Here is a 13,947-nt window from a genome sequence, read left to right as displayed (position 1 = left end):
ACAACAAAAGCAAGTAGGGGAGAGATACGTTGTTTCAGGGAATGGTGACTAATGGAATACAGGATGTGCTGAAAATTTAATTGGGATTAGATGGTGATAGGTGCAAAGCAGTTTCTGACATGAGACAAATATTGAGGTACAGAATTACACCCACCACCTGTTTGTTTTGCTTCCATTTTAAAATATAAAAAATAGCAATTAAGTAGTCTTCTCTTGTAATACGTCAGTTGGCTGTAATGAAAAGGCATTACCCAAGTCTTTGGGAATTTTTCTGTGGACCAGTTAACCACAGACAGCTAATCCCCATTTTTACCACAGGAGGGTGCTTTCATATCACATTTCCATCATAGGTTCAATTATAAGATTACATTTTGTAGGAACATTATTTATTAACCCGAGTATTAGGGTTGCTGTGGCTGAGTTATCCCTAGAAAAGTGTCTCCTGTTTCCATGCTTACTTTTTAAAACACCAAAAAGGTTTAGAACATTTTTTCATCTTGTTCCAGACCAGGGGTAGTCAAACTGTGGCCCTCCAGATGTCCATGGACTACAATTCCCATGAGCCCCCTGCCAGCGAATAGTCCATGGACATCTGGAGGGCCGCAGTTTGACTACCCCTGTTCCAGACCTTGTTCCATGCTTGCCCTTCATGCCAGAACTTCCTGAAAGACTATCCCACCAATGCCTTGTCCTCCAAACGCTGATCAGTCCCTTTTTCAACATGCCATGTTCCTTATGCACCTTCCAGTCTTTTTACCCAGTTACCTTCTCTTGGTCAAAAGTAACAAAAGCCTAAATTAATCAATACATTTATAATATAGTTTATGTACTTGAGATTCTATTGCATAGTTCACTGTCCTGTATGAACAAAAATATTTGATATCAAATAACTGATCTCAGCAGGAGCCTCTTGTGGCGCAGAGTGGTAAGGCAGCCGTCTGAAAGCTTTGCCCATGAGGCTGGGAGTTCAATCCCAGCAGCCGGCTCAAGGTTGACTCAGCCTTCCATCCTTCCGAGGTCGGTAAAATGAGTACCCAGCTTGCTGGGGGGTAAACGGTAATGACTGGGGAAGGCACTGGCAAACCACCCCGTATTGAGTCTGCCATGAAAACGCTGGAGGGCGTCACCCCAAGGGTCAGACATGACTCGGTGCTTGCACAGGGGATACCTTTACCTTTAACTGATCTCAGCAGTACTGCATGCATTTTTTAGGGTTACCCCTCTCTGATGCACACTTACAACTTGTTCCTCTCTGTTGTTTTAATCATCATAGAAGCAAAGTTCACTTCATATTGTAAACATGGGACCCTTAAAAACACAGACATGTTCATGTCTGCATGTACTTGATCCATAAAACACCAATTCCACATTTCTACATTTTCATTCTTTTCAAATACATTCCTGTCATTTTTCATTACACTTGAGAGGCAGTGGTTCTTTTAAACTTAACAAAATAACACTCCATTGAGGAACAGCTAACACTTATCACTTTCTGAAATAGAAGTATCATGGGGAATGGAATGTTTTGGGAAAAGGGGAAAAACTGTATTTCCTGTATGACTAGCAAATAAAACCCCATTGTACAACAAATTCAATGAGCGCTAGCCTTCCTACCTCCCTGACCTGGGCAGACCGGCAAGGCTATGGCAGGGCTGCTCGGGAGGAGGCGAGCGCTGGTGGGGGCTCCCTTCCCCTGACCCAAGAAGCCCTGGTGAGGCTGCGGTAAGGGGAGCACTGGTGGGGGTTGCCTGCCTGCCTCCCCCCAACCAATGCCTGCAGTTCCCCTACTCGCTCCCAGCTCCCACTTGGCTCACTGTGCGCTAGCACTTCTTCCATGTGGAAGAAGTTGGAGGGGGATGCAGCCCTGAACAGGACACCTTACCTGATTGGCCATTCATTGGATGAATGGCCAATCAGGTAGGCGATGAGTCCAAACTTCTCCCACCATCCCAGTCAGGCTTTAATTAAGTTAAAGATATGGTAAATACGTCACCTTGACCTGGATGGCCCAGGCTAGCCTGATCTCATCAGAACCTGGAAGCTAAGAATGGTTGTCCTTGGTAAGACCTCCAGAGAATTCCAGATCTACTATGCAGTGGAAAGCAATGGTAGACCACCTCTGTTATTCTATTGCCTTGAAAACCCTATGGGGTCACCATAAGTTGACTGCAACTTATGGAGTAAATTCTCACACTAGCCAGCTTATCAGTGGTGGACCTTGCAGTGGGGGACTCACACTTGCACTGGGGGGGCATGGTATGGCAACTCTCATGGCTAATGGTAGTAATTATAGAATCAATACTAGCAGTGTGATGCACTCCACAGCTTTTGTAGTACTGATGCAGTATGTTCCAGAAAAGAAAGGTGGCCCTCCTCCTGAGAATATTTTCCATATGGCTGTGATATGAAACTCTGAAATGAGAGCACAAGAAGCTGTCTCCTGATACAATAAGATGTTTTGTGCTAAATTGTCAGATTAAACTGCCTTTGGCTTGACTGTAAGAACTAGTGGGTAAATGGAGGGAGGTTATGAATTTGGTATAAATCTGATGTCTTTTGAGATGTATGAATTGTCTTCCTAAGATTGTGTGGTGGATTCCCCTATTTTTTAAACATCAGTCAACTTGATAATAATTAGAGATCAGAAGCAGAGTAAATTGATGAAAAAAACTGTCTTGGTGGACTTTGCTCGTAAAGCTCATGTTAGTTGGAATCAGGTTGTATTGGCAGGTGAGCCTTGAAGTATCTTAGTTACTTTCTTTAGTGGCTTCATGTGTTTCATAGGTTTCTGTTGTCTTTCATAGAGAGGGGAACTAATTCTTCTTCTTTTTGTCCTAGCCCCATAACTCTATAGAGAGGGAATTGCAATGTTTTAAAGTCAAGAGGATCTTGTGTTGTTATAAGAATGAGACCACATATTTACGCTAGTTGGACTCCGTGTTGGTTTCCTTTAGAAATTCTTCTTTTGGAAATAACACCTTGACCTCCACTATTAGTGAGTGCATCAGAAGTTACATCTTTTGGCCTACAAGACTTGGGGGCATTAGAGCTCCCGGGGGGGGGGGCAGTTGACCACCAATTCTTTGAGAGGAGCAGCCATCTTGGTGGTATATAGGTCATACATTCGATCCCAGCAGCCAGCTCAAGGTTGACTCAGCCTTCCATCCTTCCGAGGTTGGTAAAATGAGTACCCAGCTTGCTGGGGGGTAAACGGTAATGACTGGGGAAGGCATTGGCAAACCACCCCGTATTGAGGCTGCCATGAAAACGCTAGAGGGCGTCACCCCAAGGGTCAGACACGACCCGGTGCTTGCACAGGGGATACCTTTACCTTTTTACATTCATGCCATAAAGGGCATTCTTTTAGACTTGGCAGTGTGGTTTCAAATCACCAACGTGGGATATGTGTTTCTTGGGTTTTCCTTTCGATTTCCTTTTAACTATTCCACTCATTTTTTGTGAAGCTCTTCTTTTGAAATCAATTTTAGGACCTTACTTTCCAGTGATGTCAATGCTGAACTTAATAGCAATGTGGTCACTGTTCCCAACCAGTTCAGCAACCTCTACACCACATCTTGAACTCCACTGCGACTCTTGTTGGCTCTCTGACCAACTGTTCCAGTGGATAGTCAATTATGCTGTTTCAGAATCCCATTTCTACAGCATGACTCAAGCACATTTACCCAGTTAATTTGAGAGTAGAAATCTCCCAGTATCATATTATCTGCTTTAGTCACCTCCTTCATTTCCTTCTCCATCTCAAGATCAACCTCACAGATTTGATCAGATGAGTAATAGTATACCTCCACTTTTAAGTTACCTTAGTACCATGTTTTGCTTTTGTTGGGGAGTTTATTCCTAAATTTTTCAAACTTATTTAAGTCCATAGTCTCTTTGATGTGTAATGCAACACCTTCCCCAACTGATTCCAGGAATGACTGGATTCCATTAGATTTTTTCCCATTCCACCATGTTTCTGAGATACCCACTATATCAAATTGTCATTTAGCACTAAGCATTCCAGCTCTCCAATATTGCCTTGAACAGTGGTCCCCAACCTTTTTATCACCAGGGACCACTCAACGCTAGGGACCACTCACCAGGGACCACTCAATGCCTTTGACTGAGGCCCGGTGGGGGGGTAGTTTACTCCTCTACTCTCAACCCCACCCCTAACGCTCTCTGATCGCTATGGTAATGTTTAAACATCCCTTCAAAATAAGATACAGACACACCACAACAATGAAGTGTGTTGTAAAGGGCTTGGGGAGATGAAGTAAAGGGCCGGGGGGGGGAGGCATCCTTCGGGGCCCACCTCCAATTAGTCGAAGGACCACATGTGGTCCGCGGCCCACAGGCTGGGGATCGCTAGCCTTGAAGACTTCTAACAATAACATATAGATTCCTCCCCAACATTGATAATCAGGAATACTTCTCTAGTGACCCTCACCTTCTTCAGTTCTTTTGTCAGCACACATGGCCCTCACTCCCTGAGTGTTTACACAAGCATTCCCCTTGAACTGACTTGTCCAGAACCAGAGGCTCTGGAGGAACAAGGTATTTTTTCCAATCCTATTGGCAACCCGATATTTCTTTGATGCTTGCTTCTTTAAAACTGTCAGTTTTATCACAGTTCCTTCCATTGGTTTGTTTAACAATGCATTCTGTAAAATTCAATTAATTTGATTCTCCATTCCTCCACATGAAGAATCCTGACTTACCTTGGGCTAGTCAGAGCTCTCTCAGAGCTCTCTCAGCCCCACATACCTAACTAGGTATCCATGGGGAGAGGAAGGGAAGGTTTGAGACTTCTTAAGGTAGAGAAAAATGTAGTGTATAAACCAACACTTCATTGTCAAAATCATGACTATATTACTTCTGTATTGCTGGGTAGGTTTTCCTGCTGCAGGATCACTTCTTGTAATCTTTGGGTTTGCATAGAGACTATTTGCGAGTGCTTCAACTGTGCAGTGTTGTCTGACTTGCATCATTTGTTCTATGTCTTCCTATCTGGAAGCTGTTTCAAGTTGCCTCCACATTGCATCTATATAACAAGAAGAGTGCCACTATCCATTTAATGCATTTTCTGATAAGTGCATGGTAAATATGACCTGAGAACATGACAGCAAATATGAAGACGTATGGATGTACAAGTAACAACATCTTGGAAATGTGCAGCATCATATTATTTGCAGTGTTTGGCTGAAGTGCACATGCCTCTCTGAGCTTGAAATAATTGTACAGTAGTTGGGTTGTTCTTTTTTATTTTTGTTTTGCTAATATTGTATGATTCTATGATTCTATGATTCTATGATTCTATGATTCTATGTGTGTGAACGAGACCTTGGGGTACTTGTGGATTGTGAACTTGTGAACTAAACATGAGCAGGCAGTGTGATGCAGCGGTAAAAAAGGCAAATGCCATTTTGGGCTGTATCAACAGAGGCATCACATCAAAATCACAAGATGTCGTAGTCCCATTGTATACGGCACTGGTCAGACCACACCTGGAGCACTGTGTGAAGTTCTGGAGGCCTCACTTCAAGAAGGACGTAGATAAAATTGAAAGGGTACAGAGGAGAGCGACGAAGATGATCTGGGGCCAAGGGACCAAGCCCTATGAAGATAGGTTGAGGGTCTTGGGAATGTTCAGCCTGGAGAAAAGGAGGTTGAGAGGGGACATGATAGCCCTCTTTAAGTATTTGAAAGGTTGTCACTTGGAGGAGGGCAGGATGCTGTTCCCGTTGGCTGCAGAGGAGAGGACACGCAGTAATGGGTTTAAACTAAAAGTACAACGATATAGACAGTCTTCAAGCAAAGGTTGGATACACATTTTTCTTGGATGCTTTAGGGTGCTTTGGGTTGATCCTGCGTTGAGCAGGGGGTTGGACTAGATGGCCTGTATGGCCCCTTCCAACTCTATGATTATATGATTATATAATATATGCAGTTTTTTAAAAATCAAAATTAGTTTGTTTAAGAAACCATATTATTCATTCTGAGTCTCTACTGTAGGCTACAAATTATGAACATAAAGCGTATTGTCTAGCATTTTAAATTCTTTCCCAGCTTAATCAAAGACTGGTTCCAATATTGTTCATGTTGTAACCCCCTGCAAGCCAGCTTGCTGGGAGCGCCAAATAACAACAACAACAGAATATTATAAAACTAATTAAAGCCATTATAGATATTTAAGTATAGAACCATGGATTCCTCAATGTGGACTCAGAAGAAAAAAGGAAATCATGAGGCACAATGATATAGTAGTCTTCTCTATGTTTATAGGTGAAAAGGTTATAACATAAAGTCTAAATGGTCAAACATATGATCAGACATAAAGAGTCAACCAAAACGGGATCCTAGGTTAAGTGACCCGCTTTCTGTTTTATCTTCGTCAATGGTTGCTCTTCCAATATACTGTCACAGTAGTAGTCACAGTATCACATTGGCAAAATGCTCATAATCATCTGGGGATTTCATAAAGTGCTCACCTTAAGAAAAGTTTCTGGGACAAGAGCTTTTGGGGATTGTCAATGGATTACTAGTGAAGAGCTTGAACATATAAAGGCCAAGTATACTAGGCATTATCCAGAATATCTAAACTCACAACTTCTGTCCTTCTTTCTATGTAGACTCATTTGAATTATGGGAGTCCATCTAAGTGTACAAGTACAGGTTTGGGTTTGCATAACAATAGCCTCACCAAACATCTGAGATGCTTAAACGGAAAGTTTTAATCCCTGCTAATATCAAACCTGCACTTTAAAAGTGACAGGTTATTCCAAGAGATCTTATTGATTATCAGAGAAAGTCTTCTGAACTGGATGCTGAAGAGACTTAGTCTGATTTCAACCTTAGCTGAACACAAAGAACTAGGGGGAAATTGGAAAAGAAGTTTGGAAAGTCAATAAAGACGCCCATTTGGGCCAAAGAAAGGGGATAGATCTTCTAGTGCAGTGGTCCCCAACCTTTTTATCACCAGGGACTGGTCAATGCTTGACAATTTTACTGAGGCCCGGGGCAGGGGTAGTCTTTTGCCAAAGGACGCCGACGCTGCCTGAGCCCTTGCTCCACTTGCTTTCCTGCTGGCACCCCTGACTTCCCACCGCCCACTGGAGGGCACTGCCAGCAGCAGCTGCGCAGTGCCATGCGGAGGGGGAGCCCCAGCCATGGTGGCCGCTGGAGAGCACCAAAGGTAAGCTGGCAGCAGAGTGGCAGGGCAACCCTCGAGGCAGAAGCCGGGGAGGAGGATGAGGAGGAGCTGCGGCCCAGTACCGACTGATCTATGAACTGGTCCTGGTCCCCGGACTGGGGGTTGGGAACCACTGTTCTAGTGAAAGGAGAATTTTCGTTACCCAGTCAAGGAAGGAGTTAGTTCTTAAGAGTGCACAGAGATCCCTGGCCTGGTGTAGTTAGAAACTTTAGCAGCTTTAAAAGTCTGTTAAAAACTCAAGATGAGTACTAGTGTTTCAAGACAAAGAGGCTGGGTACTGGCAAGAGTATACCAGAGAATACTCAAAGAAAGTGTACCAGACTATTTGAGAAAACACTGGAACAAAAGCCTCTCAACATTAAGATTTACATTACTGTGAACTGCTTAAGAAACTCTCATTAGCCTGAAACATAAGAAATAAAATCTTTGAATGTACTGGTTTAACCTATATTGAGTTATCTATAATTAGTTATTTCAGACATTTTCAACCCCTTATTTCACTTGACCGTTCCTCTATATTTTAAATAAAATATTTTGCTATTTTTGAATTTCAAAATATCTCAAGTTAGGAGCTTTTGAGGTTGATCAGCAGAAGAATATGCTAAATATCAAAATACGCATATTTATTGTGTTCATATGCACATTTAACATTTTAAAAACATCCTTCCCTCAGGTTCCTATGTTGAGCCAATAGCCAAACTATTATACTGTCACAGGGTGGGCTAGCCAGAGTTCTTCAACAAATAAGGAAACACACTGCTAGCTCCAAAAGAGAAAAACAGAGGGAAAATCTTGACTTTGAGTGAGGGAGGTGGATGGGGCCATCATATAGGCATTAACCAGAGTCTCTGAACTCATAGCTTCCGTCCTCTTTAAATTGTACGGTCATTTGAGTTATGGGAATCCATCTAAGTGTACCAGTATCTTGGAAAACAATTTCAGTTTGGCTTTTCATCACAATAGCTTTGCCAAACATCTGGGATGCTTAAACTGAAAGTTTTAACCCCTGCTGATATCAAATCATTACCATGTAACTTTCCATTCCTCTTCACTGCTTATCCATTTAATCAAAATGCATTTTTTCTTCATGCATGCTGTTGGAATGAACAAAAGAGAGAATGCAAGCTGCCTGAGATGTGCTTCCAGCCCTCAATGAATGTCACCCTTAATATGGCTTTCCAGTGCCATGCACATTTCTTGATTTCAAACTATATGTTTTTATTTGTTCCCTCCCTGGAGTTTTGTTTTGTTTTCCACCGTCTTTTGGTTGGGTTTTAAATTATGCCTGCTTCTTTACTGCTCTTTGTTTTTGTTTTTCCATTCTTCTCATTGGAGGCAATGAGCCGTCCAGCGGTCGGAACTCCCCTGCCCCTTATCGGCCAGACAGCCGCCCTCTAACACCAACTTACGCTCAGGCCCCTAAACATTTCCATGTTCCAGGTAGGAGCTGGCACTGTTGCGTGTCTTGATGTCCTGTCATAGTGTAGACCGTAACCTTTGTAACCTTGTGTCTTGTCTCCATTATTCCATGCTCAACTTCTTTAGCTTGTTTTGAGTATACCATAACGTTTCAGAAACACAGAGCTTATTGGTTTGCTTTGAGACAAATCAGGAAATGATTACTTTGGTGAGATTTTTGAGGCTTAAAATTAAATAGACAAATGGAAAAGGAAAATGCACTATGATATGACAAAGGCATTGTGTGCAGGACCAAAGTCAATTTTTTTCTTACACCAGAGTAACACCATAGGCATTCCACTTGTTAGCTGCTGTGACTTTCATAAGTTTAAGGGACAGGTGAGATTCAGCCACATCCATTTTGTTGCATTTTATCTCACAATAAATGTTACTTTCTGTTTGGAAACACACAACTTGGATAGATAAGGCCTAGAAGGTATGTTAATGCTTCTTGGTAAGCTTCACTGTGGGTCTCTTCCTGTTTTAAGGGGTTTTTTTTCCTGCTTTAAGCTATAATGCCTGAGTTCAGCCTAGTATATATAATACGCTCCACTTCTAATATATGGGCTGCTACTAATACTATATATAGCACAACCTGGCAACTATTTTCATCCTAATGCTTAATATAACATCCTTTTTTTAAAAAATCCATCTGTTTACAATAACAAGAGCACTGTGTAGAACATTCCATTTCTTAGAAGAAAGGGAATCAGTGGCGGGTAGATACATAGTTCCATTTCTCAGAGAAAAAGATGTAAATCTAAAATTATAAATATTGTTAAAACAGGCAGGCAATGGCAAACCACCTCTGACAATCTCTCGTCTTGAAAACCCCATGAGGGAAAACACCTGAGGCTTGACAACACTTTCCACGACCATTTGAGATTTCTGTTACATGTCAGTGTTATATTGCTGGTTGAGTGAGTTTGTTTTTCTCCCTGTCATGCCAGGTGTGTACTGGAACTTCCATGTTAAGGATTTCCAGTGATCGTTTAAAGTTAATTCTCAGGTATGTAGGGATCCGGTTAATATCCCCCCCCACACACACACACACCACCACCACCACCACCACCACCGATATTGTTTTTCTGACATTAATTTATCTAAGAAATATCCAGTAGCAGATTTCCTGGAGTCCTTTCACATGGAGAAAACAGCTCCAGAAGGAAGACTGAAATCCCCTCTCCCTGTGGGCCACGGTTTCAATTCAAATTGGGCCCCCACATGCCTGAGAATTAACTTTTGGATATGGCTGAGAGCTCCAAACATTGAATTGCCCAAATATATGTGATTTGGCTCTCTGTCTTGGATCTCTCTTCTTTCAATGGAGCTGATAAATATGACTGTTCATACCAATCAGTGGCATTTTCTATAACACTTGTTAGGGGAAGATGGTTCTTTAACAGTGGGGCCTTGATTTGTCATGTTATTTGCCTTTATTGATCTGGATTTCTAAGACAAACTTAATGGACTCGTACATATTGTGGGTACTTCCTATGAGCCCAACAGTTTAATTATTTACTCTAGAAGGCAATAGCTAAGACCTTTCGTTATATTTTCTAGCCCTTATATATTGATATTAACTTGCTTGCAGCAATATGCCTAGTGTAAGAGCAGTTGGCCTAATAGTATTTACTGCTGTTTAGAGCTGAATGGGAAAGTCTCTTAAACCAAACAATATTTCTTAGAATTTCTCTTGCTTTCCAAGAATCGTCTCTGACATCTCGTTTGTGTTGTCTTATTAAGTTTCTATAGCCTTGTGTTTCTATATTTAAGAACATGGACCTTTTCTTGAAGAAAAATATATCCAAGCAAATATTTAAAAATAAATTGGCCCCATACGCCTAATATATTCTATTAGATGTCTAGTCAAAAATTATATCCCACAAAATGCTCCTGACCATGAACTTGTGCTTTGGGTGGTGTCAGCAGGCTTCACCACCAGACCAATTAGCGAGGCTTGAAACATCCAGAATACTCCATGCAGTTGTGTTGGTGACTGTTCTTCAGAATGGCAGATAAGGAACCATGTTCTGAAGTTTTAAATGCAAATGCATCTCATTGCTACATGTGATATCCCTCTCTTGGGCTAAAGGGAAAATTGAGCTCCTGTTGCTCAATCTTCTAGCAGTCATTTTGGATCTTGGTGTTCTGCCAAATTTTTCCGTCTTCACCCAAGGTATATTTTCTTTGACTGCATTTCCTCTGAAATGATTATCCAACTGAGAACTTACTAAGATCTCAAATTGAGTGGCTTATACCTTAGATACATCACCATGATGCCAGCTATGTATGTCAAAGATTTCACATCATATGTCTGTGATAGTTTTCCATCTGTTTTTATGTTTTGTTTTTATTAAAGTATTTTGTATATTACACCTAGCTTTCTAGATTTTGTGCCAAATATTTGGTTTGGTATATCCATTAACCTGGTGTGTGGTTTCTTCTCCTTCCCTCCAAAGTGGTAGGTGTGATCCAAATGTTAATATGTTTCTGCCTTTTATTTTTACAGATCAAGGCATCAATATTTATAGAAAACCACCTATCTACAAACAACATGGTAAACCTTATTCTTTCTGTCTTAAGTGCTGGGCAGTCCAATATATATCTGTATGACAGGACAGAAATCTTGTCCAGTGCCTTGTACTCATGTTAACAATTTTATATAGCAGCTGATTATTCCATGCTTTTTAAGATACTGTATTTTTGTTTGGCTTTTAGTTTGCTGTTGTGAACAGAATATTCATTGAAAGATGCAAATAAACATTAGAGGGCACATTTCTTTGAACATAACATAATATACCCACATGATACATGGCTAGGTTGATTTATAGAATTCTGTTTGTAGACAAGAAAGACAAACATATGTCATGGTGGCCCTGGTTTCAGGCATATAAACTGGCTCTATTTTCTGACACTATAGAAGGATTTTTTAGAAGTAACATTCCAAATGCAAATTTGCTTACATCTAGCATTGATATTTCTTGAAATGTTGAAAGCAGTGCATCTCATGAAACTATTGTATATAGTAAAGCAACTCTGATAGCAAGAAGGCTTTATTTCTCCCTCCATTATTTAAACTATAAATTGGAATCCTACTGGTATCATATTCAAAGGTGTAAGGTTCTAAACCACAAAAGCATGTTGTTGTTGTTAGGTGCGAAGTCGTGTCCAACCCATCGCAAGCCCATGGACAATAATCCTCCAAGACTTCCTGTCTTCTACCATTCCCCGGAGTCCATTTAAGTTCGCAAAGACTGTTTCAGTGACCCAGCCACCTCATTCTCTGTCGTCCCCTTCTTCTTTTGCCCTCAGTCACTCCTAGCATTAGGCTCTTCTCCAGGGAGTCCTTCCTTCTCATGAGGTGGCCAAAGTATTTGAGTTTCATCTTCAGGATCTGGCCCTGTAAGGAGCAGTCAGGGCTGATCTCCTCTAGGACTGACTGGTTTGTTCGCCTTGCAGTTCAGGGACTTGCAAGAGTCTTCTCCAGCACCAGAGTTCAAAAGCCTCAATTCTTTGACTTCCTTATGGTCCAACTTTCACAGCCATACATTACAACTGGGAAGACCATAGCCTTGAGTAGACACACTTTTGTTGGCAGGGTGATGTCTCTGCTTTTTAGGATGCTGTCTAGATTTGCCATAGCTTTCCTCCCTAGGAGCAAGTGTCTTTTAATTTCTTTGCTGCTATCCCCATCTGCAGTGATCTTGGAGCCCAGGAAAATAAAATCTGTCACTACCTCCATTTCTTCCCCATCTATTTGCCAGGAACAAAAGCATGTTCTGGAATAATATTTTGTTGGTCTTTAAGTCACCACAATAGCCTAACATGGGAACTCCTCTAATATTCCTTTTACTAATTCCTTTTACTAATTTGAAAGGATTCTGTGGGGAGAACTGACGAAGTGTCTTCCCACAATCCTCTCAGCCTAATTTCCTCCTCATTTCCAGTGTCAGACTAACATCCACCTCCACTTGCTGAGATCTCATGCCTATGCAGAGGTTTTTGTTTCCAACATTCCCAGGGGCAACATGAGGTCAATATATTTGGGCAGTCCTCATCTCCTACTGACTTAGTGGGTCTACATGGGTTCACTTATTAAAAATCATGATAGTCCATCCTGATAAGAGGGCGTGGCTCTTGGCCTGAATATCCAATATGTTCACGTGTTTGAGACCCATGTTACTAATAGCAAGAAGGTGGGAACAGTCACTTGATTTCTACTCACTGATAAGACGCACAGGACTATTGAGTACTCATAGGGCATAAGTCAGCAAGTAAGTTTATATTTTGCCCAACCTTTTGTTCATTTTCTTGAGTCTTGTAGAAGATCAAGACTTTTCTCCATTGTGCCTGTATGTGTCTCTGATACAAAGAATACAAATTGAGTTTGGAATTGAGATAGAGCTGATGAGCATCTGCCTTTGGGCTGAGGCTCAACCCTAAAATGCCTGAAATAAAACAGGATGTGTCTTTGAATATGTGCCCAAGAACCATTCTCTTCCCAAATCAGTAATCGCAACTGGTCCCCAAACATCTGGAATGTGGGTTTAGATATCAATTTGTAAGTCTTCACAGCAGTCTTTAATTTACAAAATGCTTTCAGTGATGAATTTAAGCACCAGAAGAATATTCTGAGAGAATTTTGCTAGTGTTTGATTAAAATGCACAGTTATGTAGTCATTAGAGACTTGTAGGAAAAAAGCTAGAAAGATTTATATGTTTCAGTTCATTTTGAGAGTATAGCATATGACAGATTCTCAAAGGCTCTAATGGGGTATTCTTATTAATATGATTAATATTTCTTTCATTTTAACCATGTCATTTAAACTTTTTCTTAACATTTATTTTTATTTCTTTATGATTTGTATTGTGTCCATTCATCTCCCATTTACATATGAATGTTTTCCCACTGACCTCATCAATTCTAATATGTAAGTATTGTTTGAAGTCATGCTTTTGTAGTACCCTGAGTTACAAGCCAAGATTTTAACCTATGAAAGTTTTACCGTTTGCATAGACATACATAAAAGGGAGCTGCAATGAGTTTACTGAGTAAGGGTCTCGTGCAGCATCTATTAATTTTACTATATTTTTAGAGGAGATATTGAGGCCCTTTTGAACAATAATTATTATATGTTTAAATTAGCACTTTACACAAAAATCAATAAATATGCAGCTATTTCTCCCTAGCTCTTCTCTCAAATATATTTTTTAATTGGAACACTAAATTTTTCACAATTAGCAGTATTTTGTACCAGACCCAATCTGATTCT

The 13,947-nt window shown here is 40.8% G+C and overlaps 1 protein-coding gene across 28 annotated transcripts in view; it reads left to right on the top strand.

Moving 5' to 3' along the window:
* Window positions 1-13,947, top strand: part of ABLIM1 (actin binding LIM protein 1) — a 233,755-nt gene that overhangs the window by 193,541 nt on the left and 26,267 nt on the right. For 20 of the 28 annotated variants that reach the window (XM_077349858.1, XM_077349862.1, XM_077349859.1 and 17 more), the window contains 2 exons: window positions 8,549-8,653; window positions 11,184-11,231. In XM_077349858.1, coding sequence (XP_077205973.1) covers window positions 8,549-8,653; window positions 11,184-11,231 — 153 coding nt within the window. The remainder of the gene's footprint in view (window positions 1-8,548; window positions 8,654-11,183; window positions 11,232-13,947) is intronic. The other 8 variants (XM_077349864.1, XM_077349861.1, XM_077349860.1 and 5 more) reach the window with 1 other exon arrangement.

This window comes from Paroedura picta, chromosome 8, assembly GCF_049243985.1.
Source record: "Paroedura picta isolate Pp20150507F chromosome 8, Ppicta_v3.0, whole genome shotgun sequence".
Taxonomy (NCBI): Eukaryota; Metazoa; Chordata; class Lepidosauria; order Squamata; family Gekkonidae; genus Paroedura; species Paroedura picta.
Note: the sequence above shows the minus strand (reverse complement) of the source record. Positions and strands in the feature narration are given on the sequence as shown.